The 17928-nt window shown below is 37.5% G+C and overlaps 1 protein-coding gene across 3 annotated transcripts in view; it reads left to right on the top strand.

Moving 5' to 3' along the window:
* Positions 1 to 17928, top strand: part of GPC3 (glypican 3) — a 455475-nt gene that overhangs the window by 273583 nt on the left and 163964 nt on the right. For all 3 annotated transcript variants that reach the window (XM_015128213.3, XM_077988476.1, XM_077988475.1), the window contains exon 4: positions 16909 to 17042. In XM_015128213.3, the coding sequence (XP_014983699.1) occupies positions 16909 to 17042 (134 nt within the window). The remainder of the gene's footprint in view (positions 1 to 16908; positions 17043 to 17928) is intronic.

The raw sequence follows: 17928 nt of genomic DNA, 5'->3' as shown, positions 1-17928 counted from the left end.
TTAAGTGTTTGAACATATTTAAAATGGCTAATTTAAAGTTTTTTGTCTAATAAAGCCCATATCTGGGCTTTCTGAGAGATAGTGTCTGTTGATTGATTTTTTTTTCCTGTGGATGGGCCATGCTTTCTTATTTCTTTACATCTCTTGTAATTTTTTTGTCAAAAACTAGATATTTAAAGAACATAATGTAGTGTCTCTGGAAATCAGATTCTCCCCTATCCTCAGGTGTTGTTGTTAGTGTTTGTTATTGTGGTGGTAGTTCTTATTTCTTTGTAACTTTTCTCAACCAATTCTGTAAAGTCTGTATTCTTTGTCATGTATAGCCGTTGAAGTATTTGTTCCGTTAGCTTAGTGGTAGTGAGTTAATGATTGAACAGTGTTTTTCTTAACTTTCTGGAACCAGTAAATCTCTCAGTCTTTGCTGAAGTACTCTTTGTGTATGCTGGGCACATCTTTAACATTCAGCCTAGCAGTTGAAGACCCTGCCTTAGCCTTCATTTCCTTGCACAGAACCTCAAGGTCAGTCAAAGGTAGGGAATAGGGCCTTCTCAGATCTTTCTTGAGTATGAGTATAGACTTGGGCATGCACACAGCCTTATGCTTGAGTGCAACCTACTAGATCCCCAGGAATATGCAGCTTTTATAGCACTTATGGACATCTCATTACCCAGATTTTCCTGTAAATTTTTTGGTTAGCCTATTATTTGCTTTAACTATTGTCCCCTTGCTTCAGGCAGCTACAAAGTTAAATAATTACCTCTAATTGAGTTCAGTAAATGTCCCCAGGGAACAGGCTTTTGCACAGGTGAGCTCAATATCAGTTCAACTAAAAACAGCCTTGCAAATGGGGTATTTTAGGTAACCATCAGACAAGTCAAATAATTACAGTTTACTGAGTGTAGCTTTGAAAGAACTCCAACCTGTCAGGGTTCTCTAGAGGGACAGAACTAATAGGATAGATGTATATATGAAAGGGAGTTTATTAAGGAGTATTGACTCACACAATCACAAGGTAAAGTCCAACAATAGGCTATCTGCAAGCTGAGGAGCAAGGAAGCCAGTCCAAGTCCCAAAACCTCAAAAGTAGGGAAGCTGACAGTGCAGCCTTCAGTCTGTGGCCAAAGGCTTAAGAGCCCCTGGCAAACCACTGGTGTTAAGTCCAAGAGTCCAAAAGCTGAAGAACTTGGAGTCTGATGTTCGAGGGCAGGAAGCATCCAGCACAGGAGAAAGATGAAGGCCAGAAGACTCAGCTAGTCTAGTCCTTCCACATTCTTCTGCCTGCTTTATTCTAGTCACACTGACAACTGATTAAATGGTGCCCACCGAGATTGAGGTTGTGTCTGCCTCTCCCAGTCCACTGACTCAAATGTTAATCTCCCTTGGCAACACCCTCACAGACACACCCAGGAACAATACTTTGCACCCTTCAATCTAATCAAGTTGACACTCAATATTAACCATCACAAACCCCATTCTGCTCCCTCCGGTGGCACCAGGATGCTAGATTTCACCATGAATGTGGGCTGCTAGTTTTCAAAAGTACTTCAGAGCTGGAGAAGAGGAATGAGAATAGGAAAGTTAAAATGCTACAGTGCTCACTGTTCCTACCGACATTCAGCCATTTTCTTGAATAAATGCTTCTCAGATTGCTGAAAATACTTTTATTAAATTCTAAAGCCCCAAAGAAGTTGGTCCTGAACGTTTTTGCCAATTTTCTCATTGCTTTTATGGAGGAGCGCTTAAAATACTGTCCAGCACATAGTAGGTGATGAATTAATATGTTATTCATAAATGCCATTTTATTTATTTATACATAATTTAATTTATAGTTTACTTATAAATTATTATTTTCAGATTATTTTGGATGTTAACGTAGAGCAGAGATTGTGGTACCAGGACTCTTTACATTCTTAAAAGCTATACAGGACCCCAAAGAGATGTCGATGGAGTTATATCTATTGTTATTTGCTGTATTAGACATTAAAACTGGGAATATTAAAAGTATTTACTTACTAATTCATTTAAAGTTAATAATAAAGGAATCAGACACTCATATATTTTTTCAAGATATGCTTTCCAAAATAAAATACTTTAGTGGGAAGAATAGCATTGTTTTACATTTTTGCAAATCTCTTTAATTTTTTCCTTAATGGTAGACAGCTGAATTCTCGTATCTTCTTCTGCACTCAATCTGGTTTGACTGAGGAAAATTTGGTCTCGCAAATATATACAGTTGGAAGAAGAACTGTGTCCTAATACCCTTTTTTGACAATTAGGGATATTTTCTCTGATACTATACAAGAAGTTGGCAAGTGATAGTTTCTTAAAGGTTAGTTACAATATGGAAGCTGCAAACATATCAATTGACTTTTCATTTTCTGTTATGTTAAAATCTATCTTACACTTTGGGTGAATTATTAGTCATTGTGTGATTTTTGCATCATGATGCCTTGGTCATTTGAAAACTTTTGGCTCACTGACTTATGCAGATTTTCCAAATATTAACACACTTCGTTGTATAACATCAAAACTCATATTCATTAGTGTCACCACTGTTCTCATCAGAAAAGCCTTTAGGTATTGGGAAGCTGTCAAGTTTCATAGTGGAAGATAACAAGTTTTCCCAAATTCTAATTTTTGCCTGAAAGTGTAAATTCTGTCATTGGCTATGCACACTGTCAGTTGTTTCCCTTGAAGTAACAGGCTTGTTTTGTTCATTTCCAAGAAAATGCCTACAAAATACTTGAGTTTGAATAAGAGTTTGTCTGTCAGTTTTTCTTTCAAGTAAAAATAGTGTTGCATTTAAAAAGTGTTTAGTTCATCTCACAAGTCAATCACACTTGTGCTTTTCCTCTAGATGACCATCGTACTTTAGTATATACCAGAAGTACTTTATGTATACTTCCCATTTCATCACACATAATATCAAAAAAGACATGTAGTCAAGGGTCAAGATTTGATAAAATTAACTTTTACTGCCTCTTCAAGTACATTCTTAAGTGAAACTAGCTTTTTAAAAAATGTGTGTGCTTGGCAGTGAAAACTACAATGACTACTATTGCAGTTTGGTGTCACTACCCTGACTCATGATAAGGTGCAAGCAGTTTTACCCACCATAGCTTTTGCATCAGTGCAAATGTCATCACATTTGTTTAAGGTAAAACCATTAATTTTAACAATGTTATTTAACACTTTGAATATTTCAACACCACTCATGTTTTTTTTTTTTTTTTCCCCCAAAGCTTTCACATAATAGATCTTCTTCAATGATTAGTTAGTGCTTAATACTGGATGAATATAAGCAAAACAGCAATTCCACCCCAAATCTGTAGATTTGTCCATTTATAAGGCAAAAACACATTCTGCAGAAGAGACATTAACTAAAGAGAGCTTTATGTTTGTGGGTAAACCTTTTATTTGATGAGTTTGTTTCTCCATCCTTGGAGAGTGGCATGATTTTTTCTATGACTTTTCACCCAGCAGGCATTCAGTAATGTCAACTCTACAGGGGTTTATTTTTATTTTTTATTTTTATTTTTTTTGAGAGGGCGTCTCACTCTTTTCCCCAGGCTGGAGTACAGTGGTGTGATCTCGGCTCACTGTAACCTCCGCCTCCTGGGTTCAAGCAATTCTCCTGCCTCAGCCTCCCAAGTAGCTGGGATTACAGGTGCCTGCCACCAAGCCTGGCTAATTTTTATTTTTATTTTTATTTTTTTTTTAGTAGAGACGGGGTTCACCATGTTGGCCAGGCTGGTTTCAAACTCCTGACCTCAAGTGATCCTCCCGTCTTGGCCTCCCAAAATGCTAGGATTACAAGTGTGAGCCATTGCGCCAGCCTCTACAGGGATTTATTAGTTTTTTCACAATTGTGTGTACTTCTACAGCTAATATAATGCAGTAACTTACCCTATAGTATGTTTCAGTGCATTTTTCATTTCTATTTGGAAAAGCCATAATAAACACTTTTGACTTTTAAAGAGCTCATAACATTTACTTTGAATGTTTAATTTCATTTTCTTTAAACTCCAAATAATTAATTTCAAGATGACTCTATAATTTAACTTACACTCTAATATCCTATTCCAAAATGTTCTTTTGCATCAGAAAAATAAAATAAATTATGCATGTCTATAAGGTCAAAGAAAAGACAGCTTTTGTTGCATTTTTGTTTCTTAATTACAATTGTAATCTACAGAGTAGATCCCTCTCTTCCATGAGCCAGAACCCTGTGATAAGTTGTTTTGACATGTTTTTATCAGTTTTAGATGTAGAAATTGCTGCTGTGGGTTGGTGAAGTAAGTCTTCTAATCTCCTTTTTCAAAGCCAGTCATCCATTCTTAAATATCAGAAAAACATGTTGCAAATAAATTGTATCTTATTGTATAATATGTCCAGTAAGTTGTAGAAAAAATTTAAAATTTATATTCTTCAAAAAATATTTTAAAGTGTTATTGCAAAATAAGACTACAAAGTATGTTCACTTCATATATTTTCACATAGATACAAAACTTCTAGATTTCCAAATAACAATTGATTAAATGATAAGAAGGTTACAAAGATTATGGTATGCATAACCTAAATAGCCAGTAAGAGCACTAAGTTCTGAGTATAAGTTAAACTCTGAAAATGCATGTATTTTTACTTGCTCCCTTAGAACATTCTAGAATGCACAAATACATATTTCAGAGCAGTGATATCATTTTACATCATGTTGCCTCTTGAAATTTCCTCTGTGTACTTGTGAGAGAATAAGAGTAAAAAGGACAAATAAAGTCTTAGTATTATTATGAAAATAGGTTTGCCTTTTAGGACCTCCCAAGAGGTCTCAGAGAACTGGAAGGAATGGATTGGAGGAGGTCAAAACTGGAGCTTTGGAGACCAATTAAGAGGCTGTTGGGATGGTCTATGTGGCAGTGGTTCTCCAACTTGTATGCATCAGAACCCCCTGGAGGGCTTGTTAAAAGCTGGGCTCTGCTCCCAGGATTTCTGATTCAGTAGGTCAAAGTCTGGCCCCAAAATGTGCATTTCTAACAAGTGCCCAGATGGTATTGATGCTGCTTGTTTTAGGACCACACTTTGAGAACCGCTATGCTAGGGCCTTGCTAATCATCTCAGACTTCACCCCAGATCTGTTGAAGATGAAACTCTGTGAATAAGATTTTCAGGTGATTTGTATACACATTAAAGTTTGAGAAGCACTGCTCTAAGAGACAGTTGATGGAATCCTAGACCTAAAGATAGAGAAAAGTTCACAAATTGAAAGGTTATTTATAAGAGGCAATAAACAAGACTTCGTGTCTGGATGTAGAGAAGTTAGAGAGAGGGAGAAATCACCAGAAATTTTTTGGTTTCTTCTGGCTTGAGCAATTGAATAGGAGGTAATTCCTTTTCACTGGGACAAAGGACACAAGGAGATGAGTATATTTGGGGGAGTGGTATTTGAAATCAGTATTGAGTTGATTTACTACACAAAGTTCTCTTTTAACCTGCACATTGATGGTTTCACGTGGTTAAATAATAATGTCATGGACTCCTGGTGCTGCAAAGGGATTGGTAATGCATAAGAAGTGTTAGGCACACATGCAGGATTCTGCTTTCAGCTCAGACTCCGTTTGTGGCAGATATAAATTAGCAAAATGTAAGTCTCTTCTACATAAGGAGCATTTAAAACCTGTCTCCCTTCCCTACAGCATTCAGCCCCTCAGACACAAGCATGTGGGTATGAGACACAGCATAAACAGCCAAACTCATGTACCACCTATTGGTAATTTGATATTAGAAGAAGAGAAGAGAATATTCCAGATATTCCAGATCAGACCGGACCCAATTGTGTGGCTGCCAGACTTGAGCAATTTCCATGTGCTTCCCTTTCAGGGACATATAGCTACCCATGTTCCTGACCAGCTGAGCCAGGATTATGACACAAAGCAGGCTGCAGAAGGAAGTAGTCCCCACTTAAGAATGAGTCAAATTTCTATCTGGTTGGGGGAGACATTACACTTTCAACCATTGTTTCATTTGATCTTCACATTACAGCCAGGTCTAGCAGGCATTTTAATTATCTCCATTTTGCAGATGAGGAGGCTGAGTTTCAAGGAAAGTAAATGACTTGTCTAGGGTTATTGAAATGGTAAGAGGATGAACTGACACTGGGCCCCAGGTATCCTGACTCCAAATTGTGTGTTCCTTTCACGATAATACCGTGCTGTAGTTCAACTTAGCAGCAGGCTGATCTGTAGGACATTTGTCCCTTTTTTGGATTCCAATTTACTTCAAGAACTAACTTGTATGAAATGTTCAAATAATAGCACTTGATTTCTTAAAATTGCTTGATTCTTAATACATTACAGATTATTAGTGAGCTTTTATCTTAATGGTCAAGAAATTAACAATGAGTCACAGCAAAATGTCTGAAAGGTGAGGAAAGAAAAAAACGCTTACATTGTCACCAGGTCTGTTCATTATCCTCTGTGCTCTATATCAGATCAATCAATAGTTAATTAATAATGATGTTCTTTCTGAAGTACAAGGTTATAAATTAATTTAATGCTCATATGCATATTTTCTGTAGGAAAAGTGAGAGGAAAATGCCTGCCATGCCCATCTCATTGTAAGAAAATGTATGTAATGATTACAAGCCTATAATAAGAATGGTTTGCTTAGCCAAATGTTTGTTCATTTCTGTTAATCAGTATTCATTTGAGCTACCTCCATGCAGTTTGTGGAAGCAGTGCAATCAGTTGAGTAGTGTGGCAGATTTAAATCAGTAATAAAAGCCCTGGGGAAATTAACAAGACAAAACATTAACCACAGACTAAACATTAACATATATTAGCATTTTTATTATACCTGTAGAATTGTTAAATGGGCACGGTTGCTACTATTAAAAAGTTTATGTTGTATATCACATAATTTCAATGTATATATTGTTTTTAAACTTTGAAGATTTAATTAAATGAAATTGTATAGTGGTATGATAGATGATTCAAGAGAATGAACTGAAATTCATCATTTTATTTTAACTGGAAAACTATGAAATTCCCACCCAACTCCACCTTCAGCCCCAAGGTACCACAAAGCAAATGCCACAGGTAATATTCATCCAAACTAGACAACTAGATCAGAGTTGATATTTAAATTGCATAACTCCCAGAGGAAGTTTTAGTTTAATTCTTTAGGGTTCTGATGAATCCATCAATGATCCAAGACTAAATTTAAACGGTATTTGGCAACATTTCTCAGAAAAGCACTTTTTTTTCTAAGTTGAATGAACTTTCATTAACTGAATTCAAGACATTATAATAACACTTCAATTAAGAGAATGATATATTTGCATAAGCACAAACATTTAAATAAACAGAATGGAGTTCAGAAATAGATCCAAAATATGGCCAATTAAATTTAAAGAAATAAAAAATTGAAGTAACTAAATGAGGAATGATCTTAACAAATTGTACTGAAATAATCTGGTAAATATTTGGAAAAACATAATCATTATTTCTTGAGTGTTAAATAATTTGGAAAGTTTGACAAGTTAATCAGATAAACAAATGGATAGCATTCATGACAGATAAACAGAGCATACACATTATTTTTAAATACCAGAGAAAAATATTTAAAGGAAAAGCATTAGGCCTAAACATGTCATTAACTTTGTGAAAGTAGAAATCCAACAGGTCATATGATTTAAGCACTGTGAAATGAAGTAGAAATGTCAGTGAAAGGGAAATCAACAGGTAATATCTAGCCATGTACAAATTTTATTTAAGATCAATTTATTTTATTTCTTTTTTAAATATTTTCAGCTTTTATTACAGATCAGAGGGTACACTTGCAGATTTGTTACATGGGTATATTGTACGACACTGAAGCTTCGGGTCCCAATGATCCCATCAACTAGGCCGTGAAAACAGCAATCTTTACATCACACAATATACAAAAATTAACACAGAATGGGTTAAATACCTCATCATAAATGTACAAACGGTAACAGTTCTGAAGAAAATATGTCTGTGACATTGCCATATGGAAAGACTTCTTTGGATGGAAAACAGCATCAATCATAAAGCTGCAAAAATAGATAAAATCAAGTTCATCAAAATTTTTAAAAAAGTGTTCTGTGCAAAAGGCATCACTAAGAAAAGGGAAAAACCAGATACTGGGAGGGAGTATTTACAAAACATATTTGAAAATGAAACGACAAGATTTGAGTAAACAGTGCAGCTTTATTCACAAAAGCAAAAATGTGGAAACTACCCAAATGTGTAAACATATTTGGTATATTTATTCAACAATTAAAAGAACAAACTATGGTAAACCACCAACATAGAGTTCCTCAAAGAAAAAATTATCCTGAGCAAAAAAGCAGAAACAAATATGTAAATACTGAATCTATCCATATTTATTTTCTATATTTCTGTTCTTTCTTTCTGTTATCAATCTAATCCTAAAAAAGACAAATCTCATCTGTAGTGATTAAAATGTCAGTCACTATAAAATTATGACAATATTTTATGCATTATGAGGTAGTGTTTACACATGTGTATACATTTACAAATCTCATCAAACCACAATTCAGGGATGCATTTTATTTTATGTATATTGGGTCTTAAAACATTCAATTAAAAAAAAGAGTACGTCAACCAAAAGAGCTAATGTGCTGCAGCATAAACTCTGCCCCCCTCCATTAAAATTATCTCTGAAAATTACTAACACACGATTAATTATATTAATTATACTTAATAAGACACATGACATAACCTTTATGTAAAACAACTGTCTATGCTTTCCATGTATTTGCTTAATCTCCATATATTCTACATCTTATGATTCTTATTTTCAGAACTTCTCCACTGAAGTGACTCATGTCATCATTATCAATCATTTAAATTTACTAAACACAGTGCATACTAGGTCCTCACCTTGCTGAATCTCTCCAGGTTGTTAAACCCAGAATATTGATCTGGGTTTTCTCCCTTTGGATATTTTAATTACACTGGTGTTACATAAGGACAGGATTCTCCTATAAAATATTAAATATATGTTTCAGAAACATAAAAACATCACAGTTTCAAATAACCTTTTTTTTTTTGGATTCAGGGAGTACATGTGCAGGTTTGTCATATGGGCATATTGCATGATGCTGAGGTTTGGGGTATGGATGGTCCCATCACCCAGGTAGTGAGCATAGTACCCAATAGATAGTTTTTTAGCCCATGTCCCTTTTCCTCCTTCTCCCCTCTTGTAGTTCCCAGTGTCTGTGATTCCCATCTTTATGTCCATGTGTATTTAACATTAAGCTCCCACTAATAAGTGAGAACATGTGGTATTTGATTTTCTGTCCCGGCATTACTTTGCTTAAGAAAATAGTCTCCAACTGCATCCATGTTGCTGCAAGGAGCAATATTTCATGCTTGTTTGTGGCTGAGTAGTATTCCATAGTGTATATGTACAACATTTTTTTTAGCCAGTCTGCTGTTGATGAGCACCTGGGTTGATTGCATGTCTTTGCTATTGTGAATAGTGCTGTGATGAACATATGGGTGCAGGTGTCTTTTTGGTAGAATGATTTGTTTTCCTTTGGCTATATACCCAGTAATGGTATTGTTGAATCAAATGGTAGTTCACCTCTTAGTTCTTTGAGGAATCTCCAAACTCCCCTCCGCAGTGGCTGGACTAATTTACACTCCCACCAGCAATGTGTAAATGTTCCCTTCTCTCTGCATCCTCACCAGCATCTGTTGTTTTGAGACTATTTAACAAAAGCCATTCTAAATTCTGTGAGATGATATCTCATTGTGATTTTGATTTGCATTTCTCTGATGATTAGTGATGATAAGCATTTTTTTCATATCTTTATTGGCCACTTGTATGTCTTTTTTTTTTTTTTTTTTTTTGAGACGGAGTCTCCCTCTGTCGCCCAGGCTGGAGTGCAGTGGCCGGATCTCAGCTCACTGTAAGCTCCGCCTCCCGGGAGGCTTGAGCTTACAGGCTTGAGCCACCGCGCCGCGCCAATTGGCCACTTGTATGTCTTCTTTTAAGGAGTGTCCGTTCATGTCCTTTGCCCACTTTTTAATGGGGCTATTTGTTTTTTCTTGTTGATTTATTTAAGTTCCTTATAGATTCTGGATATTAGGCTTTTGTCAGATGCATAGTTTGCAAATATTTTCTCCCATTCTGTAGGTTGTCTGTTTACTCCCTTAATAGTTTCTCTTACTGTGCAGAAGCTCTTTAGTTTAATTAGGTTCCACTTGTCAATTTTTGTTTTTGTTGCAATTGCTTTTGAGGATTTAGCCATAAATGCTTTGCCAAGGGTGATATCAAGAAGTGTATTTCCAGGCCGGGTGCGGTGGCTCACGCCTGTAATCCCAGCACTTTGGGAGGCCGAGGCGGGCGAATCACAAAGTCAGGAGATCAAGACCATCCTGGCTAACACGGTGAAACCCTGTCTCTACTAAAAATACAAAAAATTAGCTGGGCATGGTGGCAGGCACCTGTAGTCCCAGCTACTCGGGAGGCTGAGGCAGGAGAATGGCATGAACCCAGGAGGCGGAGCTTGCTGTGAGCTGAGATTGTGCCACTGCACTCCAGCCTGGGCGACAGAGTGAGACTCTGTCTCAAAAAAAAAAAAAAAAAAAAAAAGTGTATTTCCTTGGTTTTCTTCTAGGATTTTTATAGTTTGAAGTCTAACATTTAAGTCTTTAATCTATCCATCTTGAGTTAATTTTTATATATGGTGAAAGATAGGTGTCCAGTTTCAATCTTTTGCATATGGCTAGCCATTTATCCTAGCACTGTTTATTGAATAGGGAGTCAACTTTGCCAAAGATCAGATGGTTAAACATCAGAATATTTTTAAATGTAGGAATTACCAAAGATTTTGTAGTTGACCCAATAATCTGAATTCTGGAGCCAGGGTCAAGGGACATCCTGCAGGCAGCAAGTGGCAGGCTAGACCTACTTGGGAGCCTCCTCTTCCATAGAATTTGACATGCAGTGCTTTCGTATGGTTACTAATTGACTCTTACTTGGCAGACCAAAGAATTTAAATCATCCCACTATTGGCTTACTGCCACTTGAAATACTACCTGAAACCTAAGTTAAAATTGAATGTCAGTTTTCTGTTGAACAACTTTAGCCATTTCTTGGAATATGTTTAGAGGATTTTTCATCATTATTACTATCCTCTAATTATAGGTAAGGTGTCCACATAACCACAGACCTGGGCCACACCCGATACTGGGAAGCCCCAGAGCCTATGCCAGTGACAGAAATCCATGACACGGGAAAATCAAAAACAGAAACATAGGTTTTAGAGTCAGACAGACCAGCATTCAAATCCCAGCTCTACCATTTACTAACATTGTGACCTTGCTTTTAAGTTCCCCAATTTTTGTGAGCTTCAGTTTCCTTATATCTAAAAATGGGGCTAATAATACCCATTCTGTGTAATCCTAGCGCTTTGGGAGACCAAGGTGGGCAGATCACTTGAGTCCAGGAGTTCAAGACCAGTCTGGGCAACATGGTGAGAGCCCGTGTCTAGCTACATTATCTAGGCATGGTGGTGTGTGCCTGTAGTCCCAGCTGCTCAGGAGGCTTAAATGGGAGGATTACCTGAGCCTGGGGAGATCAAGGCTGCAGTGAGCCATGACCACACCATGGCACTCCAGCCTGGGCAACAGAGCAAGACCCTGTCCCAAAAAAATAAATAAATAAGTAATACCTGCTCTGTATACCTCACAGCATTGTTGGTAGGACTGAGTGAAGAGAATGGAGAATGGATGTAGAAGTTATCTATGAAGCACTAGGTTGGAATAGGGTATTGTGTAAGAAACGTGAAGTGTTGGTATTGTTGAGAAGCTTTCGATATAGGCTTTCTTTCTCTGTTCAGTCATCTGGAGTAAAAGATCAAGTCTGAATTTTTTTGTCACTTGAGAGTTCCCAGAACCAACAGTGAATAGGGGCCTGAGAATGACAGATTTTAACCAATGGAGTAGCTGCATTTCTTGACATGTTCATTATAAGGTATAGGAGTGAATTATATCAGACCAAATTTTTGCATGATTTCAGAGTCTTTGGTAATAATGGGATTCAGGACACACCACCCCAAAATATGGCGCCTTTGCATTTAAGAAAACCCCCAAAACAAGAAAGTCACTCTCACGTTCCCCTCACCCTTCTCCCCTGAAGCAGGTCATAAAACCTAACTGACCCTCTTCTGAAGTATGTCATAAGACCGTCATGTGAGAGGTACCCACCCTATACCCAGAAGAAAGAAACATCTTTACCTCCAAAGTTACAGGGACACAAAGAAAAATCTGAAGAAACTGCCCTGGCTAAGTTTCCCCCAGTTTATTACCATTCAGTTATAACCTCTTTGTCCAATCACAATTCACTACTCTCCATTTCCTTAACAAACTTAGCATAAAAATCCACAGCTTTCACCATTTCTTTGGGTCTTCCTTTCTAAAGGATCTTGTGTGACGTAAAACTTATATTAAACATATTTGTATGGATTTCCCTTTTTAATTTGTCTTTTATTAGAGGTGCCTCAGGCATAGGTCAAGAAAATAAAATTTTCCCTGCCCTGCAATAACATACTCCATTCAGAAAGTAATTTTCACCTTTTTTTTTTTCAAGGAAACTGAGAAGAAAATACGGCACTTCAAATATCCTATCTTCCTCATGTGTATAGGGCTAGAGTTACAGGTAGAGTGAAGCTATGGGACCAGGTCACAGTGAAGTCCTGGTGTGGGTGAGAGGTGAAAGTGGGGTGGTAGGCCAGGTTTCTTGATGCCCAGCCTACTGGGCTTTGCATGATCTAGACCATGCTTGTCCAACCTGCAGCTTGCAGGCTGCATGCAGCCCAAGATGGCTTTGAATGTGGCCCAACATAAATTCATAAACTTTCTTAAAACATTATGATATTTTTTGGTGATTTTTTTTTCTAGCTCATCAGCTATCGTTAGTGTTAGTTTATTTTATGTGTGGCCCAAGACAATTCTTCTTCTTCCATTGTGGCCCAGGGAAGCCAAAAGATTGGACACCCCTGATCTATACCTTGCTGGGTCCCAGCAGTGTATTTTCCTTATGTAGGTGCAAGGATGGTGCTTCTGGATCCTGGCAGAAAAGAATGATGCTAAGGTTACTAAAATGTCTTCCTGGCCGGGCATGGTGGCTCACGCCTGTAATCCCAACACTTTGGGAGGCCCAGGCAGGTGGATCACGAGATCAGGAAATCGAGACCATCCTGGCTAACACAGTGAACCCCATCTCTACTAAAAATACAAAAAATTAGCTGGGCACGGTGGTGGGTGCCTATAGTCCCAGCTACTCGGGAGGCTGAGGCAGGAGAATGGCGTGAACCCGGGAGGTGGAGCTTGCAGTGAGCTGAGGTCGCACCACTGCACTCCAGCATGGACGACAGAGCGAGACTCTGTTTCAAAAAAAAAAAAAAAAAAAAATTATCTTCCTGGCCTGGATATGGTCAGAGGCCCTGCCTTCTTCTTATGTTTCAGGACTTGTAACCCTGCAGAACACTATTGCTTTCCTTGTCATAAGTCTGGCACATAAATAAAAAACACCTTTAGGAATCACGGTCTATGGAAAACAAAAAGGTTTTATACTCCAGTCTTTTGATAGAGACACTCACCTATCCAATAAATTCCCTCCAACTAACCAAATTTAAAGGTAGCAGCATCCTTGACTAGATACATTAGTCAGTGAAAGGAAATTGGATTGCACTTCTTATTTAAGAGCCTAAAATTTTTGGGCAGGATACTGATTTCTAAAATGCCACTTGAGAGGCTGACTTCTTCAGTAGGGGCTGCTGAAGAATAAGACTCAAGTCTCCCAGCATAGCCTGACATTTCCCTAGTGTGAAGCTGAAAGGACTTCTTTAATGTGAATGCTGCATCTCTTTGTAAGTTATGTTTTCTTTTAGTGTCCACTTCTCAAAATAAGCTCATAATATTCACCTATAGCTCACATAGTGTGGAGGTGAAAGATGTAGGGAGAAGGGCCCAAAGGAGGGAATATATTTGACAAATGCTTTGTATATGAGAAGAATTTGCTTCATGGTAGATTTGTGGAAGAAAATGCAGCCTGTCTGATAAGATATGGCACATTTCAGATGGAGGAGTAGGGTTATTGGCAGGACACCATTGTTTGCCCCTTACCCCACACAGAGCCTTGGAAAGCTGGCTTGATAATACCACATTGGGTGGCTTGGGAAGAAAGGTCAGATTGCAGAGTGGCAACATTATCATTTATTCTTAACCTTCCTACTTTTGCCTCAGCTGCACCCCTTTCCAGTAGGTTGGAGCTGGCGAGTGGGGGGAGGGGGTCAAAAACTTTAAAGTCTTGCTGTGGACCAGATACTATTCACTGATACAAAGGGCTGACTTTCAATGGGGAAGGAGATTTCACAGCTGTGGGTTGCAAGTAGACAAGTTACTGTGAAAGATGTGTGAAAGATTTGATTTTGGTGCTGGATTGGGAACAGGTGTAGGTCAAGAGAAAGTGTACTGTGCTCCTGAATGTGCCAAGAATACTTTGATCCTAGTGAAATAAGTTCTCACATGAATGTTTGTTCACAGAATAATAGACATTAATGGAACAAACATCAAGGTTTTGTTCCATGAAATTTCACCTGCATTTTCACAAAGTAAACATGTATATGTCTTCAGATAGAAAGTGGTAATACATAGTCTGCCCTCATTTATTTGGCATCTGCATTATATGCTTTGAAAATGAATGGAACTTAACTCTCCAGTCCAGCTAGGTAGGCCCTGACCTAAAGCACCCTACCAGACTGCTACTAGTTAAGGCATATTCATGGAATGCACACACTTTGTTTGAAATTAATATTAGCCCAAGTCACATAGCATTATATAAGCACATCTGAAAAATTCAGTATCATGCATTCCAAAGCTAAATTGAATGTCTTTAAGTGTCTTCGGCTTTTGTTTTATTCCCATTAAGATAAACCATTGAGTATAGCTCATCTGAATATCAAACTATAGATGCTATCTTTTATAAATGAAGGTGATGCTACTCTGATTCTAGATTTTTTTTCTAATTCAATAATGTATTTATATGAAAAGCCTTCCAAAGCTGTATAAATAGATAACTTAGTAAATGCTGTCAGGACCATCTTGAGAAATCCAGAAGCTGGGATTACCACACAGAGCCCATGGCTTATAAGTAGAGTGCTGAGCTGAGGCTGATAATAGAAGATTCTTTCAATTCGCTTCAATTAATTCACCTAACAGTGCACAAAATCCAGTCTGAATAGCGTGGAAATACAAAAGTGACAAACATACAACCCTTCTCCTTGCCAAATATTTCTAATATTTTTCCTGAAGTTTACAGTCTATATATTTACCTTGGCTACGTTGGGTGGCTATGTTTTTGAGCACCGGTAATTCTTTATATTTTTCTACAATGTACAATGTAAGCCACTGGAAGGTCAAGCATTATCTGCTAGGAAGGCAATACTGCATAAACTTTGAAATCAGACAAATGGGTTCTAAGTCAGACAAATCAGTCCGCTGTTTATTTGCCTCATGCAAGTCACCTAACTCCCTAAGCCTCAATTTCTTCATCTCTAAAATGGGGATGATAATCGTTGGCATAGTGTCTGGCACAAGGGAGATATATAAGAATGTTAATATTCATATTTCTTTATATGGAAGTTCATTTAGGCTTTTGCTTGAACGTGAAAAAAGTAGCAAATCTAGTAATAATTAAACCAAAAAAATCAAGTAGAATGGAGCTAAGTAAGAAAGATTATACCATTTTTTAAAAAGTATTGCTATATGAGTATAAAAGAGGTCAGCTTTAGAGAGAGATATCCAATAAATATTTTTGAATGAATGAATGAGAAAAGATGGAAGGAAGAAAGGGAGGGAAGAAGGGAGGAAAGAAGGAGACAGGGAGGAAGGAAGAAAGGGAGACTCTTGAGCAATTATGTTTTTAAAATACTTTTAATCCTGAGCTTATTTAATGATATATGATTCATAGGTGATTACGCTTGCTTATTTATTTATTTATTTATTAGAAACAGGATCTCCTTCTATTACTCAGGCTGGAGTGCAGTGGCACAATCATGGCTCACTGCAGCCTTGACCTCCTGGGCTCAAACGATCCTCCTACCTCAGCCTCCTGAGTAGCTGGGACTACAGGTGTACACCACCATGCCTGGCTAAGTTTTTACTTTTTGCAGAGACTGGGTCTTGCTGTGTTGCCCAGGCTGGCCTTGAACTCCTGACCACAAGTGATCCTCTTGCCTCAGCCTCCCAAAGTGTTGGAATTACAGGTGTGAGCTGCCTGTCACTGGCTACTGATTGGTTGACTTGCCTTCTTCCCTTGGGCATTTTTAGGAAAGCCAGATGAGCAACCACACTTTTTATCAGAGTACCTTAGCTTGGGTCTTATATCAAAATACTCATAGAAATTGGGAGCACTCTGTGCTTGGGAGGCAGCTCTTCTATTAACTGGCTACACAACCCTCATCTTCTGCACCAGTTCTTCCTAAATTTTGCAATTCCCTTTTGTGAACTTCTTCATATGTATTAATACCAAATGCCATTAAAAGGTATGAATAGCATGAGGCCTGTGTTGGCGGTCCTCTCAAATGTATACTTCACTATAGAAAAAAAAGCCATTTTTATATCTTAGGAAATCTCTGAATAGGCTGTATTCAGAATGGGGTCCCCATTCTCAGTCTCCAGCCTTCTTTCCACCAATGGTTCGTTGCCTTACAAGCTTATCACCTTTTTTGACTCTAGTCATAGCTTTGTTCTGCTATTTAAAATTGGGGGAAGAAATTGAAGTGCCTTTCAGAATTTGTTTCTACTATCATATCTGCACAAGTATCATATAATTATATTGCATTTCTTTTTTCAGATTGGCAAGTTATGTGCCCATTCTCAACAACGCCAATATAGATCTGCTTATTATCCTGAAGATCTGTTTATTGACAAGAAAGTATTAAAAGTTGCTCATGTAGAACATGAAGAAACCTTATCCAGCCGAAGAAGGTGAGAGGTTTCTTTTTTCTTTATTCCAGCATACAATTAGCAATTGTATTTTAAGGTCAAAAACCACTAGAGTGAAACTTCTTAAATACATGTTATTTAGTTCTTCTGAGTAGAGTGCTTGATTAATTAAATTTTATCATCTGTCAATGTTTTAAAAAAGATATAGTATTATATCCAAGCCATAGTTAAATGTAAATTTACTGTTCATAAATATCTAGTACAGCAATATGTGTGGAAAGGACTTCCCTATTCAAGATCTTTAATTGATTAAGCAAAATAGTTTCTGCTTACAATCTTGTCTCACAATTTCTTGGCTTGCTTTGTAGCTTTTCCCATTATTAACAGTGAGTCAGAGGTAAATTCACCAGAGAGAAGCTGGTGAGACACATTCATGTGTATACACACACACACACACACAGACACTGCACACTTTACGCACTCTTTTAAAAATGATAAAATGAAGGATCTGGTTCCTGGTTCTTAAAACAACAGTCAAGGGACAAAATCCAGGTTTGTTTCTTGTTCTCTTCATCCATTCTCCCCTGATCCAGGTTCCCTCTATCCCCATTCTATTTTTTTGATTACAATAAAGGGGTAGAAATTGGATCAAAAGCCCAATACAACTCTAGAAGAACTGCCCTACCTGAAAAGACTGCACATATAGCCAGCCCTACCACTGGCTCAAGAATAGCTAGACATGAGTTGTTCCTATTAACCTTGAGGGGGTTAGGTGAGATTGGCCTGTAGATAGAAAATAAAGAAAGGAATTATGTAACATCCCAGATTTGGGTTAAACTATTCCATTCCTCTCATTTTCCTATAGGGGTTTCTGAGATGGTAATTCTTAGCGTGATCTGATACAATTTAGGATGAAAGAAGGCAGTAA

Source organism: Macaca mulatta, chromosome X (genome assembly GCF_049350105.2).
Source record: "Macaca mulatta isolate MMU2019108-1 chromosome X, T2T-MMU8v2.0, whole genome shotgun sequence".
Classification (NCBI taxonomy): domain Eukaryota; kingdom Metazoa; phylum Chordata; class Mammalia; order Primates; family Cercopithecidae; genus Macaca; species Macaca mulatta.
The sequence above is the reverse complement of the archived record's forward strand: the minus strand, read 5'-3'. Positions and strand labels throughout refer to the sequence as shown.